The sequence below is a fragment of the Apostichopus japonicus genome, chromosome 22 (assembly GCF_037975245.1).
Source record: "Apostichopus japonicus isolate 1M-3 chromosome 22, ASM3797524v1, whole genome shotgun sequence".
Taxonomy (NCBI): Eukaryota; Metazoa; Echinodermata; class Holothuroidea; order Aspidochirotida; family Stichopodidae; genus Apostichopus; species Apostichopus japonicus.
Window position 1 is genome coordinate 15261956 of NC_092582.1, and position 21771 is coordinate 15283726.

Genomic DNA, 21771 nt, shown 5'->3' on the forward strand with positions numbered 1-21771 from the left:
AGATTTTCATTCAAAGAAGCTAATAGTAAGTTTGTTGTAAATATTAAACTGATGGGGCCAATCGGGTTAAAGCGAGTAAATGATGCACATGATGCAGTCGCCATCTATCATCAGAGTCTCAATGTAAACATCAGACAACACTTGGTATACAAAAGATCAAGGAACATGACGATGAATAGTTACAGTTATCAGAACTTGTAGAAAATATGAAAGTATTTCTTCAACAAAAAAAAAAAAAAAAAAAAAAAAAAAAAAAAAAAAAAATGAAGGATCATTTTACAGAAGCAATTCTCATTACAGGATTTAATGGAAAACCCAACGTAGCTACAGTAAGCACAGCAGTAGGCGGTCCAAGGGGTTCATTGAAGCAGGGCTTCCAATGTTCAGGGACCACCACTGGCGGATCCAGGGCCTTTGTTTGGGAGGGGCCAAAGTGGCATTAGAGTGATATGGGGGAGGGGTCTATGGGGACGGGGTGACCCCCTTTGGAAAATTTTCTATTGCTGAATGCCGTCAGATGCAATTTGGTGCGACAAAAGTGTACAATGGTGATTTTAATTTACTTCTCAAAAAATGTTTCCTAGGTGTAATTTTCTAAAATATTTATAAAACAAAGTTGGGATCATCTTTCTCAAGAAATTTTATTTCTCATAGGTTATAAATTTCTTACAACCAGCCTGTAACTGCAAAATGGTGTTAAACAGTAAATCCTCATGCTCATACATTTACATAGCTCCCAACTCTTGAGAAGGCAAATGCTGGTCCATGCCACGAATCGCCGTCCCGGGGGAGGGGTATAAGGGGGTGTCCCCCTCCCCTTTTGATTTTTTTTTGGAATCCTGGTGATGCCTACATGTAAAATGGTGGCACTTAGAAAGGCTTTTGTCACCCAAAATTTTCTGAGAAATATGCATTTTTTTGTGTGTAACATCAATAAATTGAATAGTAGGTGATAATTCATTCTTTCCCGTGGCATGAAAATGTTCGCTGCTCGCCCCAATGGAAAGAAATATAGGCTAATTTGAGGTTCAAATGATGCTGTAAAGGAGGTTTTATACTCTATTATGCTAAATGCTAAGGAATGATGGTTGCTAAGTCAAAAATTTATGCAAATTTTTTTATGTATACTTGACAATTACAATGCGGTTTTTTCGGACGCTTGTGCGAGTCAGCGGGTTTGGGTGTAAGAATGCGGGTCTAATTCCCGCGAATTGCGGGTCAGTTGGGAGCTTTGCATTTAATTTTAAACCAGAAAACAAAAAGGTTTAGACTAGTCTACCACTGCTGTTCCTCTCGATTTTTTTTATTTCCAATCATATGATTTAGCGGATGTTCGGAAACACTTTTTGGCTCACCTTTGGGGGTGGCCATGGTCCCCCTTGGATCCGCCAGTGTACACAGGCTAGTCTGTTACACAACGTCTATTAGTTAGGTCTAGACCCCATGTTACCACTTCTAGTACTATATATTATAAAACTTACTGGTTTATATATTTACGAGTGACCCACTTACCTGTCTCCCCACAACCTATGCACCGCATTCTACCGTGTCTGGTAATCTTTTAACACTGTACACCCTCACTGCCAGTGAGGGTGTACAGTGTTAAAAGATTACCAGACACGGTAGAATGCGGTGCATAGGTTGTGGGGAGACAGGTAAGTGGGGAACGAAGTAAATATGGTTGCACTTGCACTGTGCAGAATGTCACATTTTCCTTGCACTGTAAGTAACAAAATTCTACAAGCTTCGCTACGAAGTTAAGTAGCAGGATCATCGACCTTCGAGATGATTTAAATCATATGATGGTCTTAATAACGGTGGTTTTGTTTATGCTCAACCAACCAGTTTCGGCTCAGGGTAGTCCAACCGTTCTGCTCGAGGACTTCGATCGGCAGCGACGCATCTCGGCCAGCGGGATCGTTTACAATTCTTCTGCAAGGGGCTCAATTGATAGGGAAAAACACCGATATCTTCCTCCCCCTCGAAAACTATTTCCTCCTCTTCTACCTCAAGAATTTTAATTTTCGTCAAAGCTTACGAATGTCCTGAGAGGTGAAGTCCTCGGAATCGGAAGATTCGGGAGAAGACATTTTCAATTGATGAGAACAGTGTTGTGGTTACATGTAGTACACTGTATAACACCGTATCGGTAAACAGCGGGGAGTCGGCATTGGTTGAAATGGTTCCTTTCAAAGCGTCAGATGAACTGCGGTGGGCAGCTTTGATTTTTTTTACGAGTGGCAGCTCGAGAGGTCTCTAGTGAATACTTTGACAGCGAATTTCTGGCGTTTGAAGCCGCATTTACGGAAAGTTGTGCGTGGGTGGTGTTGTAGTAATGTAGATAAACCATTCCAAGACATGAAAATTTTCCCATTTCATAACCTCTTTAATCTTTAATATTGTACGAGGTGTTAAGATAGTAAATCTAAATCATGAAAAAAAAAAAATTGGCCTTCACCGTCGCATTTCGTTCCATCTTCCTATTATTAAATTTGGTGAAGTGTTATCCAATAAATTACATGAAATTTATAATAGTGGTACCAGGTACGAGTAATAACTGATATCACTTTCTGCGTACATTTCTGTAAAAAGCGATATAAACAACCCCAGTAAAAACCAAATTGTTTACAAGCGGGACAAATAAAAGAGAGATTTATCAGGAAAACAAAACAAGGGTAGGAAATTCAACAAATGGAAAGTTTTCAAAAATATTACATTGCTTGTAAATTTTATTTCTCAGTATTTAGTAGAAAACCCGTACACATACTAATTATGAAATACGAGAAGGTCGATCCTGAGAGGGAAAAAAAACAATCACGCTCACAATACATGGAAGACTTCGAGGATGTTTTATGCAGTGATTTGTCGTAGATAAGAAAATCTTCCCCTCTGGTACTCACATAATTTCACATAGAATGCAATACCAGTCACAACTTGAAAAATGTGAAAGATCCTGAGAAAACTAGATGCCTGTTAGGTGACTGAATGGTACATTTGGAAGAAGACAGTGACATTAGAGAGGGGGGGGCATGGGGGGGGAGTTTCATGATTATCTGGTTGGTCCATGAGACATACATATTCATAATGATACCGAATCAATGTACGTCTATCCTTTCAATTTGGAGGGAAAAAAATCATGAAAAGTCTTCTCATGCAATGTCATCATCAAATTATTAATCTTTCGACTGACTCCCTTCCCGATGCAAACACCATCCATTCTACAAATTGCAAGGTTAATTGACTTACCTCAATTAATCTATCCAATTGGTAAAACTTTACATGTAAATCTTTAAAATTATCTAGGAACAGGTCCCTGAGCTGGTAGTCGTACATAATCTTGACAAGAATGGCAAAAGCCTGTTCTTCTGGCATCTGTTGATTAAAAAACACCAGACAGAGAGAGAGAGAGCAGTTAAATTATCTCCTACCCTTTTATCTTTGTGCTATTATCTTAAGAAGAAGTTTTCAATTTTTTTTTATTACCAAACTAAAAGTCTTCATAAGCTTAAACGCTCATGCAACGATGCGAGATGGGTCATTCCATATCAGATCCGAAAAGTTTGGAGAAAATTGTAGATTCCCACTATCCTTGCATAAAACAGAACACCTGGATGCAATAAGCATATTCTGACAATTTCAGCTATTATCTTAAGAAGAAATTATCAATTTTGTAATTACCAAATTAAAAGTCTTCATAAGTTTAAACGATCATGCAAGAATGCGTAATGGGTCATTCCATGAATATCAAATCCAAAAAGTTTGGAGAACATTGTGGCCAACTAAAAATCACCACCATCCCTTGCATAAAACAGTACACCACGCAATAAGCATATTCTGAAAATTTCAGTTGCTTTTTTTCCAAAAGTGACCAATTTAGAAATTCCACAATTTTGCTGGCCGAGCACGATATTTTGGCATTTTCTTGATTTTTGAGGTCCAATTTCTCAGAGTCAAGCAACAGCAATCTGTGATTTGACACAGAATAACCCAAATGTTGTGTCACCCAACCTCCCCCCCCCCCAAAAAAAATAAATAAATAAATTTTGGTTGATATTTGCAGTCAGTTTATAAACATCTAATTCAGAGACTACATCAAAAAGAAAAAAACTGCAGCAGCTGTAAAATCCCCTGCAGCTAGGCTGAATCCATATCACAGAATATAAAGAATTATCTCAGCAGACCAACAGTGTCTATTGTGTGAATCTGCAATGCCTATTGTGTGACCACATATTTCCTACATAACCTGGTATTGTTTTTTTTTCCACCTTCTACATCTTTCTTTGCCTCAAAGTTTGGGATACATTGTACCGCATGTGGACATTACGAGGTATCAACATGAAATGGAAAAGGAAGGAAAAAAATAAAGGCAAGTAAAAATTTTTGTTACTCACATGTAACCAAAGGACGGCAGTAAGGAATGACATACCCTGACAATAAGCAACATCGGGATCGTAGATGGAATACGCCTATAGAATCAAGAATAACAACACCTTTGTTAGCTGCTGTGATGACATCATTCACTCTGCAGTTGCCAGGTACATTCCACAAAATTCAAACAAATTTGAAACATTATTATCTTTGCCATGCCACCTGCTATGATTTTGACCTTAAAGATGCAGCATTCAGTTTCAGCCACCGGAACATTCCTTTAATATTTTGCAGTAATAATAATCATAATAATCAGCAGTTATTTTTACGACGCTTAAGCAACCACAAATGTGGAAGAAACCTGCCAAGGGCTTATGGATTACAACTAATACACGTCAGGTGGCTTCCAATTCAACATTTCAACTCAAATTTGGAATCTCTTCAATCTAGAAAGTCATTTCAGATGGGAAAACTATCAATTGCTCTTGGATGAAAAATCCACCTTACTATGACCGATTGCTAAGCCTCATTGCTTCAAATGCCACCCACCGCCTTTATCCAATCGGCCACTGCACCGGTAACGAGGATACCCCTTAATTAAGCCACCTATGAGATATCTATGATTAATAAACCACATGGCTGATCCTTCTCAGGGACTTATCCACTTATCCATCCCAGTATAAGACACTTTAAAAAAAAAAATGGATATAGCTTCCCCGATCTGTGACCTGTTAAAGTGTAAACTAGCATTTTTTTCTGTACCTTGCTGATTTTTAACATGGCCTCCTGGCCACCTTCGTCTTCTGTTTGGAATTTTTCATGAGCTGTGAAGGTTCTACTTATATCTCGCGTGATCATCTCCTCCATCGGGGAGTCCTGTCGAAAGAGAAAAGAGACTGCATAAAATTTTGGGTAATTTTATTATAAGCTATGTCGTGATTTGTTAGCCGAAAAGTTCTTGACAGATTATTGTGACGATGATTCCATCATAAGTTTTAACTTTACTTTTTTTACCCAGAATGGAAAACTTCACATGGATTCTGGCTGGCATTCAAAAATGGCATTTATATGTACAGTTTGTGTTATATTCAAAACAACCAGGTGTCTCTCTTGAAACTGAAAACTTGCTTGTTACCTTTGAAAAAAATTTGAAATCTTTTTGAATTTTTTTTATTTGTGTTATTTTGGGAAGTCCAGGGACTTGGCAATGTTCATTACAACATGTTAAAGTGACAGCATTGATCAATGTTTTCAGTCCTTAGAAAGGAGTTGATAAAGTCACACATTCACAGGTCCAAGTTGAATATATAGTAGAACAAGTCCTATCCCTTTAAAGGTAACAGCTCTCCCCCTTCCTCTCTTTACATCAGTGGATGGGCCCCACCAATAAATTTTCAGGTTGGCACCTAACATGAGCAATTGTGATGTTTGTGAACTTTGATTCACACATCAGCAGTAATTACATTTTGATATATATACAACCGGGAGGCGTTCCTCACCGATTATTCCCCATAAAGTTTGGTCTCTTTTAATACCGGAAAGCCAGCAGGGCAGTCCGTCATTACTTGGCTAATTAAAACATCACGGAGTATTCACATTACAAGCGTGTCGATTCCGGAAGAGTCTCACCGACATCGACATTTATCTTTCAACGTACCTCCCTTCCAGATTCATAGATTTAACAAAGAGAACTTGATCAAAAAAAACAAAATTCATTTAATCGGGAAGAATGGCCTGATTTGGTGAGAAAATACAGATTCTTAGGTGACAAAAATTGGTCATTCATTACAAAGGTTTATGCAGATTACGGAGATAAAGTTGCTACTAGTCATCTGGCCAATTACCAGAGGAAAGTTTGCACAAGAAATGAGAAAAGCAGGGTCCTCAGCTGTCGTCAACAGACAATAAATAAGGTATAATCACACTTGAGGTGAGAATTAGAATCTCCAAAACAACTGAAATTTCTCAAATCACTTTCCACTTACTGTGCAATATGCAGATATACACTAGCCTTATATTCAATAAGTACATGAACCTTTAAGGAAGGGACTGAGAGGAACAGAAAGAGTGAGGGAGAGAGTGAGGGAGAGTGAGGGAGAGGGAGTGGAGAGGGGGTAGGGGCAGAGAGAAGAGAGAGGGGACGGAGAGAGGGGACGGAGAAAGGGGACGGAGGAGAGGGAAGGGGCAAAGAGAAGAGAGAGGGGACAGAGAGAGGGGACGGAGAGAGGGGACGGAGGAGAGGCAGAGAGAAGAGAGAGGGGACGGAGAGAGGGAACGGAGAGAGGGAACGGAGAGAGGGGACGGAGGAGAGGGAGGGGGTAGGGGCAGAGAGAAGAGAGAGGGGACGGAGAGAGGGGACGGAGGAGAGGGAGGGGAGGGGCAGAGAGAAAAGAGATGGGACGGAGAGAGGGGACGGAGAGAGGGGACGGAGAGAGGGGACGGAGAGAGGGGACGGAGGAGAGGGAGGGGAGGGGCAGAGAGAAGAGAGAGGGGACGGAGAGAGGGGACGGAGAGAGGGGACGGAGAGAGGGGACGGAGGAGAGGGAGGGGAGGGGCAGAGAGAAGAGAGTGGGGACGGAGGAGAGGGAGGAGAGGGAGAGGAGGGAGGGAGGGGAGAAAAGTGGAGTGAAAAGGAGTGCCTTGTGTCCTCAACTGGCAAATGGCAAAAACCACTGTCACTCATTCAGTATAGTAGATTCTGTACCCCAAATTATATGTTCGCCCCCCCCCCCCGCCCTCCAAGACATTAACAAGGCATACTGTACAGGAGTCCCCTGTAGACATTAAACAAGCACTTGTAACACATAACTTCAAACTTCCAATGTCCACAAAAGCCATTAGTCCTTTCAAAAAACTTTTTCTTGGTAGTACTACAGTAGCTAAATTTATGACCACTAAGTTGTCAAAATATTATCCTTACTAGAAAAGTGATTGACAGACGATGCCAATATAAAAGCCCCAAAAGCCATAATATGACAACAAAATATAAACTATAACTATATGTATATGTATGCTCCATGAAACTTGAGAATATTAGTCACAACAGAAAGGTCATTCCCAAGGTCAAGTTTCATTACTTCATTGTTTAAAGTGATACACTGTTGTTTGAGGTCAAAACCAGTCCATTGGTGGAGAATGAAGGGAGACAAGAAGACATATATATCGACAATCTGGTGCAAAAGAGAGAAAATTTACCGACATAACACTTCAACTGTAGGGAACTTCAGGTTGAAAAATTCCATCAATTTTTCGGAGTTAATGCAAGGGACGAAATAACTGGGTTCGCATAGCAATTTGCTACCCAAGAATTGCCAGTTGCTAATCAATATTACTTTTGATTAGCAAAAGATGCATTACCTGCTAATGCTAATTGCTATTTCCAAGAACTGTCGAGCAATTATTGCTAATCAATTCTCTAAAACTATTTCGTCCCTTGTAATGAATTAAAATTGGTTCTAAATAATTCAACAAACAATAAAGCAGGGCTGTATAGATGTTTTTGATTGTTTTATTAGTTGAATAGAATAGAAAGGGAAACACTTCAGTACAAATCAGTTTGGTGACAAAACAACACTCCAAAAATGGGTAACCGCTGACAATGAACCACATATGAAACCATCGGGCATGTTGTGAAGGGCTCTTAATGGATCATTCTTCTTACAAATTGAGGAAGTGCAACCCTCTCTTTAAGTAGACAGGAATGAGATGTCCTGCAGTTGAGAGTACAGGCATGAGAGTTGAACTATGCATGGCGAAAGTAAAACAAGGTTAACGTACTAAACGTCCACACTTTATCATAGATCCTAAACAATCAAGCAGGTTGTGGCATTAATTTGTACTCTTTCTGGCAATTTGAATCAAATGTACAATCTTGATGATGTTCAAAAGCGCACATAATCTATCATTGAACTTTGACATCTACCTTTAATTTGCTTCCTTTATTTGCAATCCAGTGAAAACTAATTTAGTGAGCGATCATGTGATTCCACTGGATTCAAAAAAAAATTTGCGTACATTCATTTGTGCTTAATTAAGGCAAAAGGAGCCAATCGGAATCTTTCAACAATATTGGCATTCTTTATTGGTTATCTTCAATAAATTATTTGAAAATTAAATAGCCATGCAATGAATCACATTAGTACAATTTTATGGATTATGCGGTCAATGTGTATCTATTAAAGGTTTACCCAAAAATCAACTAAAAAGGCTCCTTTAGGAAGAGACCACAATAAGCAGGAAACAGGCCTTCCTGGTCAGACCAAAGTGATAAACTTGAAATAATTTCCAAAAGTCTCATCTAGGTCAAATCTCTTGATTTTTTTTTACATACTATTTAATAATATTTAATACATCAAGTTGGTTATAATTTATTCCCCTGGTCTAAGCACTGCAACTTCCAGTATAACTGGTCATATATTGTATTAACTCTTTCTTACAGGCTACTTCTGGTGTCTGGAATATATCTTAAAAGGTTCTAAGACACACCTCTATCAGATTCTATTAACATGAGTCATATCCTCCAGTAAAGATGAAATCATTTTCATACACATATTAAAGTTCATACAAACATATATACACACACGCATACTGTACATACATATATACTGTTTATTCACACATGTATGCATACATACCACTTAATGTTTTGTGAAGAAACCATATCCCAGAGACCCAGATAAAAATTTGTTTCTTCAATGTTTTATGAAATTTTTTTGACAGTGCCCAAAATATCCCAAATTAATGATCTCAAAGTTTGACAATTTATTTAATGGTGGAATCAGTGTCAAATTTGACAGATTTCTCCCAAACATACGATTGCGATTGATGTGACCATAACTATATGCAAACAATCGTTAATTACTTGTCATTTTGATGAATGGTACAGTTCTTAATCCTCTGATACGTTTCCCGACAGTTGTCAAACAATTACGGAATTGAGGATGACATTTCTTACTTTAAAGATTCCGAAACTGTGCAGACAAAAGTTAACATAACATCGTCTGTGTCTCTTGGGAGTACACTGTATATACAGTATATACATACAATATAACAAGCCACTAGAAATACCTTCCAAGAGATCTATGTCAAACCATGGATGAACCTTTGTCAATCAAATGTAATGGAGATTTCGAAAAATCCTTGGAATATTCTTCCCAGAACAATGCAGTTTTGTAGCGTTATGTTGGAAATTTGAAGTGACAGATTGCATACACTGTGCAGTGTGCTAGTCATTTTTTTTTATAATTGGGGGAGTAGTGGGGAGGGGGGCAGAATGGGAAGGGTGAAATGAACCACAATGCAAAGGAGAGGGTCAAGAAAGGCAATTGTGCTTGCATACTTGTTGTATTAAGTGTCCTTTGACGTGGTTTATTACTCCAGCCTCTGCGTTAGCCTCCCCATACATGCACCCATCTCTTCCTCCTTCCCCCACCCTGACTACTGTATGCAACTTACTTTATCATGTACTGTACAGGCTTCCATAGATTTGTGTTATAGGGAGCAATGTCCACCAGCGAGTGTCTGATGGTTTTCGGGGTGATTTTAGAGAGGTGTACTATTCCCAACTCACTAACTGCATATAATCTTACTTAAAATTCTTAATTGCCCATCTGATTTGGGAGAGGGAAAAAGGATAAGAGGAGGAGGAGAGACTGAGGGCGACAAAGAGGTTTGACAAGTAACTCTCCTATGTTGGCACTGATTTACCCAAAAGACAGAGAGAAACTGACGATATTTGGTACTAAATGATATCAGATCTACTCTTGAACTAAACCTAAATGCCCAAAACTGGGGCTTTAAAAGTGACGATATACTGCCCCGTCTCCAATCTAATATATTAAAATGCATTTCTACCTAACCCACAAAAACAACAATAATAATAATATTAATAATAGTAGTCAGCCTGGAAGGCAGTTACTGTACTATGCTATACTGATGCATAAATGTTGTACAAGCTAACATGAGTACACAATACAAAGAAATTTAGAAGGTGAAAGCTTTCCCGTTTTACATATAGAGTATTTCCTCCCTTTCTGAAAAAAAAAATATCCTCAAATTTTAATTTTTTTTGTTTATGAAATGTAATATTTACCATCTACATAGGTTTTTGTACATATTATTCCTGCACATGTCTTTCTCAATCACCAAAACTTAATCTAAAGCACAGTAGCTCTGTGATCTGCAGCATCCTACCTTAAAATACCCAGAGAATCAAAACCAAGTTACAGTAGGTGGGTCTGTGGTATTAAGTGTCCTCACTATACTACAACATGTTCAAATAAACAAGTTTCCATATTTCATAACAGAACAATAAACACCTGGATCCATCATCGTTGACAAAGACAAAAAAGAGCTGACTTTCAAAGACAAAAAGAGCCGGAGTAAAGGAAATAGTGTTGGAAGGGTAATACAAGCACTAGAACGTGCTATCTATATATAAAGAGTATCATTTCTAGTCTAAACACAATAGTCATCAAAGTGTGGTTGATTTCAATCTTAAAAAAGTAAACACAAAGAATCTGTACACAGGCTGTAAATTTTCCGGAAAGAATAATTCTATTTAAGACGTGGTTTTTTTAAACTGTCATGGAATATTGAAATCTTGAGTCTAACTTTTCAGTATCTTCAGTCTTACTGAGAACTTCAGTTTGAAGAGTTCCTCCACCCCCCCCCCTCACAACCCCAGCCCAGTACCATGTCAAGTAATTGTGTTGAAAAGATTTCAAAGCAATTCCGATACTTTTTGTCTTACCCAAACTAATTCGTGGAATAAATATTCACTGCAAACTAATTCATGGGAATAAACATAAAATGTGTCCAACACCAAAAACAGTGGCCTATGCGTGATGGTACAAACTTCCTCAAAATTTTCATCACGCCCAAAACCTTCTCCCAATCCTCACTAAAGTAAATCCCACCCACCCACCTTCCCTCCCCCCCCCCCCCCGAAAAAAAGAATGGAAAGGAGTAACTCCAAAAAAGAATAAAAGGTTACCCTGGCCCTGTGCATGCCAACAAATGATAGGCTACTGAAGTAAATTAACTCTATCTGTCCATGTCATGGTCATCACTTTAGGAATGGAATATGGATGACTCACTTCACACCACTTTTTCTAGAGATTATAATGAGAAATAAAAGTAACATAAGCTATACCAGAACCCCACCCCCTTTTCGACGAGGTCTGTATGATAACTTTGTCATAAATCCTTGCTTTCATATATCTGTACTACAGTTCATGAACACAATTACGTCCCTTTAATATAACACTTGACACTGTTTAACCCGATTAAATTCAACCTCTGTTGAAGAACATTTCAAACATTATATGCTTTTTGATGTATCTCAATTTATAAAAAACAAAACAATGTCACTTCAAAGAAAACCAATATGAAAGCAAATTAGATGGTAATATGTTCATAATTTCCATACCTTTGTGATTTGTTGTTACTTTTGTTATTCTCCCCCCCCCCTCACCCTCCCCCACCCACTTCATTTGATGAAGATAATATGTCCCTTTAAGATTATAAACTGCTACTATTAAACCTGATCATTCAACCTCTCTATTGAAGCACATTTCCAACATTATCAACTTTTCAATTTATCTCAATTTAAACAAAAATGTCACTTTGAAGGAAAACAACATGAAAGCAAATTAGACGGTAATATGTTCATAATTTGCATACCTTTGTGATGTGTCGTTACTTTTGTTATTCTCCCCCCTCCCCCCTTTCCCCTCCCACTACATTTGATGAAATAATATGTCCCTTTAAGATAATGAACTGCTACTATTAAACCTCTCTCTCAATGAAGCACATTTCCAACATTATCAACTTTTCAATTTATCTCAATTTAAACAAAAATGTCACTTTGAAGTAAAACAACATTAAAGCAAATTAGACTGTAATATGTTCGTAATTTGTTTTGGCCATTACCTGACAGTCTGTTTTGGATTATAAAAACTGCTAAATACCTCTGGGATTTTTTTGAAGAAGAAAAAACCTCACCCAAATATTTTAAATCCCTTCTGAGCCATTAATTATCCCTGACTAGGGGAGTTGCAGATTGTTCAGACTAAACCAGGGAGTACTACATATATCCATAATGTTTTTATATAAAATGACCAATGACTTCTTTCCCATATATATATTAGCCTGCCAAATCAGTTGTTATGCTAATAAAAAAAATAAAACCATCATCAAAACAGTTTCACTTTGGGTCCATAATATTACCACACCACAACAATCGGGCGACATTTATTGTACCCGAGGAAAAGTGCGAACCACTAAACTCATAAATTAGCTAAATTGGAATTTGCAGCCATTCATAAAGGAAGGACTCTTGGCTTGACTCACAGATTACATGGGAAGAGGGTAGTACTGTTATATCAACTTGTGAACTCAATAAATGCCAATGGGAGTCTTCACTCCTATATAGATAGCTAAACAGCTCTCTGGTTTTTAGTGCTTAAGTGCTTCCTTATCTCAAAGCACAGGCTGGAAGAGAGAATGGCCTTTTTTTTTTAACGACCGACAACGGACTGGACGGCTAACTCTGTCCTTTGAGAGACGGTTCGGAAAATGTGTGTTCTCTGACTTTTAACGAGTTCCAGTCAGCGGATAATAAAAGAAAGAAGAAATTTTTATTGGAAGTGTAAATTTGGTAAGGTTTTATCGGGCTGCCATTTATTGAGAGCCATTAAAGTGATGTTTCGTCTAAATGAGGAATCAAATTGAAGGTCTTCTGTTGACTTTTGACGTGGATACATACAAACTTGCTGGTTCTTGAGTAGAAGCATCCAAAGAGAGAAAAATAGGCCTTTACAGTGTCTCTATGGATGGAGTTTTGTTGTGGACTATCAAAAAACAAGAAGCTTGTGACAAATGCAAAACATTCCCACGGATAAAAATATATAAATAGGGATCTCAATTACAAGGTAAGTGTTGTGAGATTGATTTCAATGAATTTAATTTCTTTCTAAATTTAGAATTAATAATAGTACCCATCCTGTCAACCAACATTGTCTCTTATATAATTAGTAATAATGAAGCAATAAAATAACAATACTACAGGCAGTTTGTGACATCAGCTTTCGATTTGCAGAATCTTGACGGGCGATATAGTCCGAGAGAGATGCTGCTGAAAGTCACTGACACTTTAAACTGTGTTCGATCTCTATTACAACATTTACAGAGCTGTGTAATACAATACTTTACGATACAGGTGTATGTTCTCTGGGAGATAGCATAAAGGCATTGAATGACAAATAAAACATCGGAGCATTATTTTTCTGTTACAAGAGCATGCGTATAGAGCAGTGTTAACTTTACAATGTCCTCTACGACATACATAATGCTGAAAGAAGAGTATCGAATTGGAGTATGAATGAGTGTAATTTTGTATTCAAGTGATAGCAGATATTGTTTGGGCTGAAAGTCATCAACTAAAATATTACTGTAAGTATGAGTCTCATTTTCTATCAAAGATGGAGCTTTATAGAGCAACGTTAGGCTAGGTTCCCTGGGAGAGATGTATATACAGCGGAAAGAGCCCTACAAGCATAAACTATTAAAGATAGAGCTGTATAGAGCAACTTTAGTTCTACGCTCCCTGGAAGAGATGTATACGGCGGAAAGAGCCCTACAAGCATAAACTATTAAAGATAGAGCTGTATAGAGCAACTTTAGTTCTACGCTCCCTGGGAGAGATGTATACGGCGGAAAGAGCCCTACAAGCATAAACTATTAGAGATAGAGCTGTATAGAGCAACTTTCATTCTACGCTCCCTGGGAGAGATGTATATACGGCGGAAAGAGCCCTACAAGCATAAACTATTAGAGATAGAGCTGTATAGAGCAATGTTAGTCTACGCTCCCTGGGAGAGATGTATATACAGTGGAAAGAGCTCGACAAGCATAAACTATTAGAGATAGAGCCGTATAGAGCAACCTTAGGCTAGGCTCCCTGGGAGAGATGTATATACGGCGGAAAGAGCCTGACAAGTGTTAACTATTAGAGATAGAGCTGTATAGAGCAACGTTAGTCTACGCTCCCTGGGAGAGATGTATATACAGCAGAAAGAGCCCTACAAGCATAAACTATTAGAGATAGAGCTGTATAGAGCAACGTTAGGCTACGCTCCCTGGGAGAGATGTATATACAGCGGAAAGAGCCCTACAAGCATAAACTATTAGAGATAGAGCTGTATAGAGCAACGTTAGGCTACGCTCCCTGGGAGAGATGTATATACAGCGGAAAGAGCCTGACAAGTGTTAACTATTAGAGATAGAGCTGTATAGAGCAACGTTAGTCTACGCTCCCTGGGAGAGATGTATATACAGCAGAAAGAGCCCTACAAGCATAAACTATTAGAGATAGAGCTGTATAGAGCAACGCTAGGCTACGCTCCCTGGGAGAGATGTATATACAGCGGAAAGAGCCCTACAAGCATAAACTATTAGAGATAGAGCTGTATAGAGCAACGTTAGGCTACGCTCCCTGGGAGAGATGTATATACAGCGGAAAGAGCCTGACAAGCATAAACTATTAGAGATAGAGCTGTATAGAGCAGCGTTAGTCTACGCTCCCTGGGAGAGATGTATACGGCGGAAAGAGCCCTACAAGCATAAACTATTAGAGATAGAGCTGTATAGAGCAGCGTTAGTCTACGTTCCCTGGGAGAGATGTATATACAGCGGAAAGAGCCCTACAAGCATAAACTATTAGAGATAGAGCTGTATAGAGCAGCGTTAGTCTACGCTCCCTGGGAGAGATGTATAAACAGCGGAAAGAGCCCTACAAGCATAAACTATTAGAGATAGAGCTGTATAGAGCAACTTTAGTTCTATGCTCCCTGGGAGAGATGTATAAACAGCGGAAAGAGCCCCTACAAGCATAAACTATTAGAGATAGAGCTGTATAGAGCAACTTTCGTTCTACGCTCCCTGGGAGAGATGTATATACAGCGGAAAGAGCCCGACGAGCATAAACCTCCACATATTATTTTCCGTTAAGAGAGCTGTGTATAGAGCTGCGCTAGTGTCACCCCATATACCGTCTAGAAACAGATCTGTCTAGCTAAATGTTATCAAATACACAAATTATGTACATGAATAACATTTTCTATTACAAGATATCTATGCTGGATATAGCAATGTTAAGATATATACATGTTCTCTATGAGAGAAGTATGTTGCCGAAAGTCATTTACACCACCATACCTGAATGTACTGTAGGTGTCAAATTTTCTATGAAAATGTTACCATGTATACATGAATGTACTTGTACAGAGCTAATAGTAATGTTATAATGCAATATTAGGAACATACATAATGTATCATAGTTAAGTGCACGTCCTTCTGTGGGAGTGTTGCACAGAGTTTACTGTAAAGACACGATGTATCAAAGTTTTCTGCTCTGGATGTGTAAAATTTAAATTGGGGTACATCTTAGAATATTAAAAAAAAAACAAAATAATGAATAAAAACAAAATCCTTTCCTACAGTATCATAACTTTGACGCTCTTATTAAAAACCTGGGGGGGCGAAAAAAAATTCCCACCGGCATCTTCTGAGTTTTGATCTAGCATGAAATTTTACCGACCATTTCACAAACCCAGTCTGCTCTACAGTTAAAAATCTTTTTAGCCCTTTCGGCACGTCTCAGAGGCAAATAATTAAATGTACAACCCTCCTTCGAAGAAAAGAACGGAGCACAAAAAAACCTCTTTTTTTTCCTCTTCATGTAAGATATTTACATTAGCTCTGACATTTACGTTCTCGACCTTTTTACGTGAGGAAAATTTTCAATCAACCTGACAGATGAGTAAATAGCAGACATTTTTGCTATTCTTCTCCTCATCTTTTCAACTTCCATCCTCCTTGAAATTTGATTTTGTTCCCATTTCAATTCTTACATGTTTCAGCTATCAGCGTGAGAATTTGACGCCTTACTTCCCGTCGAGAATTCCTTTAAAGCTGTACGTGGCAAACGGCTGGAAAATTGCCGAGAAGGGAAGCGATGAAAGAGACGAACACCGATATAAAAGCGGTGAACATATCGTGAGAATTTTTTTTTTTTAAATCCTAAGCAAAAAGGACCCGAAAATTTAAAAGTATGCACATACTTTGTTTATCCAGTTCCACGGTGGTGAGAGACGTCACAAATTTGTCGAAGAGATGCCAAACGGGTCATGTTTAGTTCATGTGGATGGATGAGTTGTTCATAAGGAGAGAGAGCAGTCTTGGGAGAACACAGCTCATGTGACGTTATACTTCGCTGTGTTGGACGGATCCAATTTAGAACCGTCCCAGGGAAAATGGCGGTATGAATTGAAATGGATTTTCTTCTGAATCTTGGTTAAAGAGCAACAACAACAAAAAATTAATGGAAATGGAGGCCACGTGGGTAACTCCTCTTATGGATGAAACGGTAGAGAAATTCTTTGCCTTGGGAGTCACCGCTACTCCAGGTGTCACCGGTTTGGACAACAGTACCACGGGTAGTCCTAGTACCGAGGGACCGCCGACATGGATGTTAAACATTCACATCATCTTACTCTTTGCATCTTCATTTCTCATCATCACCAGTAACCTGGTCGTCCTGCTTGTCTTTCATTTCAACCAGTCCTTACACGACGTGACGGGAATCTTCGTACAGTCTCTGGCAGTCGCGGACCTGGGAGTGGGCATCGGCTGTGTCGTCTCCATCCACGCCTGGTTCAAAGACCAAGAGGAACTGCCCTACCCTCAACGGTTCTGCACATTCACCGGCTTCGTACTCTCGGCGGTCATCATCGTCTCAATCCTCTGCTTACTCCTCCTAAGCATCGACCGATATATCGCCGTGACGCGGCCCTTCCAGTACGATTCAATCTTGACCAGACGGAGAGGCTACATCTGCGTGTTCCTCGTCTGGACGTTCAGCTACGCCGTATTTTTACCGACCATTTTCTTGGACAATTCGTACTGGTACAACCCGGACACTTTTGAGTGCTCCTTCGAATACGAAGGGCAGGTTATGTTCTCGTCCCTGCTCATAGGATTAGTGGTAATCCCAGCATTCAGCACCTCTGGGTATTGCTACTATCACGTGCTTAGGACTTGCTGGAGGCACCAGAGACAAATCCGTAAGGTGAGCACGTATTTCCAAGGGGAAGAATCAAATGAGGCCACCACCATTCGCAAAGACAGCAACCTCGCTAAGGTGTTCTTGGTCGTGGTCAGTGGATACTACATCACATGGTTGCCATTCCTGATAGTGAAAGTCTTAAAGGGGTATATGGACATCACGATTCCACCTTCCATCTATTTCTTTTCCCAGTGGTTAGGAGAGTTTAACAGTTTTATTAACTGCATAGTGTATAGTATCGGCCATGCCTCCTTCAGGGAATGCTTTAAGAAAATGATCTCGGCAGGTCGGAGAGAGGTTGCGAAAAAGCTCTGGCAGAAAGATCAGAGGAAAAAAGACCAAAGGAGGAGAAGAAGGCAAAGCACTGACCGGATGGTTAAGACAGAGAGTGTGGTTTAGCAGTAAACACTCATAGGGGAAACATAGCACTGACCGGATGGTTAAGACAGTAAGTGTGGTTTAGCAGTAAACACTCATAGGAGAAACACAGCCCTGACCGGATGGTTAAGACATAAAGTGTGGTTTAGCAGTATCACTCATAGGAGAAACATAGCACTGACCGGATGGTTAAGACAGTAAGTGTGGTTTAGCAGTATCACTCATAGGAGAAACACAGCCCTGACCGGATGGTTAAGACAGAAAGTGTGGTTTAGCAGTATCACTCATAGGAGAAACATAGTCCTGACCGGATGGTTAAGACAGTAAGTGTGGTTTAGCAGTATCACTCATACGAGAAATACAGCCCTGACCGGATGGTTTAGACAGTAAGTGTGGTTTAGCAGTATCACTCATAGGAGAAATACAGCTCTGACCGGATAGTTAAGACAGTAAGTGTGGTTTAGCAGTATCACTCATAGGAGAAATACAGCACTGACCGGATGGTTAAGACAAAAAGTGTGGTTAAACAGTAAACACTCATAGGAGAAATACAGCTCTGACCGGATAGTTAAGACAGTAAGTGTGGTTTAGCAGTATCACTCATAGGAGAAATACAGCACTGACCGGATGGTTAAGACAAAAAGTGTGGTTAAACAGTAAACACTCATAGGAGAATACAGCACTTAATCACTGTAATTAACTCAAAGGGAGAAACGTAATCAACCATTAGCTCTAGCTGTGATATCATACAGCGGTGTCTGATGAACCACACATAGAGCGGGTACTGTATGTGCATATATTTATGTAGGGATATTCACCAGCATGCTAGGATAAAGATAATGGTTGGAGTTTCAGGAAACTTGCTTTATTTTGTTACAAACTTTGAACAGGATAGGTCTAAATTATAAACTTCCTGCCAGTTCCAATTGTTTCACAATGAAACTGCTTGATGATTTTGCTTGATACACATGTTCTGTACAGTATAGACTGCACAAGTTTGTCTTTTGTCCACACAATGTACAATTCTGTTACGTGTAAAATGAACTACGATATAAGGCACATATCCTGTGAGAATTGTTGCAAACTTGTACAGTGCTTTAGATTTTGATTTGCAAAAGAAAAGTGAAAGAAACTATATTTATGCAATGTCATGAAACATAAATGTCTTTAAGAATAGATAGTGATATCTATACATATGTATGTATACATATATTTGTAAAAAGCCATTCTTTCATGTCGAGAAAAGTGACATTGTCAAATTGGTAATGATGGAAATGCAACACCTTGATATTTTGAACGAGAAAAATTCCACAATTTAGCAGTATTAATTATGATGCTAGTTACCTTTGGAGGTTTCTATTTGTAGTAGTAGTATACATATATATATATATATATATATATATATATGTTACAGGTTAAATTAGTCAAAGCAATTTAAATGCCAATTTCAGTATTTGTTTAGAAAGGAATCTTAAATTAAGTCTAAACTTTAGCCAAATTTATATACAATTGACAATCTGACTATTATGACCAATGTAAAATGATTGTCATAGAAAAAAGTGGCTTTAATAAAAAGAAGGGGAAAAAAGATCATTAATTTTAACAAGCAATGTAGTTTGTGTGGGTTTTCTTGCATTTTTTTAAATAAACCTGTGTTAATAACATTGTGTGTGTGAGCATGTGTATGAGTGTCTGTGAAAGAACACACAAAATACATAAGTTAATTTGCTTTGATGTTCGTGTGGCCTTTGTTGAATACTCTAAGAAAAATAGCAAATCCAAATTTTAACACAATTTGTTAAACCATTAAACAACAGATGTTTCCAGATGTCCCCCCCCCCCTACTCTTTAATACATCCAGACTGTACACCTCATGTGATCTGTATGTAATGGAGACTGGGGTTTGATATTGCATGTTATATATACTTCGCTGTTTTCTTCTTCAAACATCAGCAACCATCGTTTGCATTTACTAGATTTTATCTAGATTTTACTATATACTAGAAAATGTGATATCTAGAAATGTTCGTGTTAATAGTGATTACAAGTGACGTCTTTCACCGTAGGTACATCGGCGATGATAACATCTTCACAATACTTTTTAAGAGTATCACAAGTCCCTTGACTGAGTCATCCACTCACTTATTATCACATCCCATAGTACGGTATTTTAAATTCTATCTTGCCAATAACCACAGATCACTGTATATAGCATTCTTGATATCCACTTCAGGCTGTTGACAGATTGTGGCATTGGCTCGTGCCGGTGAATTCTACCAAACTGTCACGTTCATCCTCTCTGTCCTCTGTGGCTGTGTTTTCGACCCCCGTGACATTAATCCTGGTTTCTCGCCACATCCATCCTGTGACCTTTTGTGCATTATCAGGCACTTTGAGTGCACATTCATCATTCAATCATCACAAACAGACCTTAGTTATTAAAGAAGCCTCTTCACATGTTCTTGAACTTAAGTCGAAGCCAAATTCCATCAATGATGTCTTTACGAAAGGAGAACTTGGGGGGGGGGACATAAATTCTGATGTGTCATGTTCAATACAAGCATACTTTGAAATCATATATTCTTTCCCTAATTGGCAAGACAAATAGCATGGAAGGAAATTTCTGCCATACCCTTCAACTTTGTCCCCATGCTCCCTCCCTCCTCCTCCCCAACCAACCCCACCCTCCCCTCAAAATATTAACAACAAAAAATTAACAAAAAATTTCTTTTCCAATAAAGCGTAGGTATGACACTGACCTAATTGGCATGGTTATGGCAGTACTCATACTAACTTATTTACAGTAAATAGTTAATTGCTTTATTTTATACATATATATTAGTATTGACATTAGTAAGGTTCCTTCTCTAATAATATACAGGTAACTTGTAACTTAAGTCTTAAAACATCATCTTATAACAACAACAACTTCTTTGTCCCGATTCCTACGCAAGTAGGTTTAGGTTTGAGGGGTGTTTGAGGGGTTTGGGGGGTTTGAGGGGGGTTTGAGGGGTTTGAGGGGTTTGAGGGGTTGATGTTCATGTTGAAATAGAAGCACAGGCTCTCAGCTGTTGTCCTGACACTAAACCGCACAACAAACTGACACTAATACACAAGAACCTACAGAATATACAGTCCAAAATAGTATACCACATCACTCTAGGCATTGTAGAGAGTGCTTAGGTTGTGAGGAGACTGGTAAACAGGAAGATAATTTAAGATTTCTGCGAATAAATGTATAAATTTAAGTAAATTGAGACTTGACTCTGCACATAAACAAACATCAAATCAACATATGTATATGTATATACACATATAAACTATATTCAATTATATATGTATATATATATATATATATAAATGAAAATCGTAATATATATATATATATATATATATACATACATATAAACATACATACATATAAACATACATACATATAGGAAAATAAATTCACTTGATTTGGAAGTCTAACTGACCAACGAAATTACTTCTGTAGTTCTAATGTCCAAATGATCTAAGTTATTTTATAGACCACACAAATCGATTTCCTCATGATTTGAAACCAGGAAAAGGGATCGAATGGAAATCTTCCATGACTAATTGTTTCCAAGTCATTTTGCTTGTATTAAACCTCACCGCTAATGGTAACAATGTTAGCTCAGAGAACAAATTAGCCGTCAAGGAATTGCCCCGTAATCTCAAACTCTCCCGCAGACTTAGAAACCCGAAGGGAAAATTTCTCCACCGAGATGCTTTAACGACATCGAGTATACACGCCGAAATGAAGCATGGAGGTTGTCATTTCTTAAGATGTTGCTAGGCTATTTATAGCACTGAGCTTAAAACAATTAGCAGTGCTCAGCATCGTCATCAAATGATCATCTGCCTCTGTAGATTGT

General features: G+C 38.5%; 2 protein-coding genes across 6 annotated transcripts in view; one reads left to right on the forward strand and one right to left on the reverse strand.

Annotated features, from left to right (window-relative positions):
• Positions 1-21771, reverse strand: part of LOC139963407 (rab GTPase-activating protein 1-like) — a 76158-nt gene that overhangs the window by 21505 nt on the left and 32882 nt on the right. For all 4 annotated transcript variants that reach the window (XM_071964143.1, XM_071964145.1, XM_071964144.1 and 1 more), the window contains exons 11-13: positions 5131-5244; positions 4392-4466; positions 3247-3372 (exon numbers count right to left, since the gene is read on the reverse strand). In XM_071964143.1, the coding sequence (XP_071820244.1) occupies positions 3247-3372; positions 4392-4466; positions 5131-5244 (315 nt within the window). The remainder of the gene's footprint in view (positions 1-3246; positions 3373-4391; positions 4467-5130; positions 5245-21771) is intronic.
• LOC139963408 (G-protein coupled receptor 52-like) lies at positions 12145-20005 on the forward strand. 2 transcript variants are annotated; one of them, XM_071964147.1, is made up of 2 exons: positions 12145-13301; positions 16290-20005. In XM_071964147.1, the coding sequence occupies exon 2, from the start codon at positions 16751-16753 to the stop codon at positions 17891-17893; it is 1143 nt and encodes a 380-aa protein (XP_071820248.1). In that variant the 5' UTR covers positions 12145-13301; positions 16290-16750; the 3' UTR covers positions 17894-20005. The 2 variants fall into 2 exon arrangements, with proteins under 2 accessions (XP_071820248.1, XP_071820249.1); XM_071964148.1 differs by lacking the exon at positions 12145-13301 and adding an exon at positions 13333-13821.

Coding starts and splice junctions, on each gene's coding strand:
- LOC139963408 (XM_071964147.1), top strand. CDS start 16,751: ATGGAAATGGAGGCCACGTGGGTAACTCCTCTTATGGATGAAACGGTA.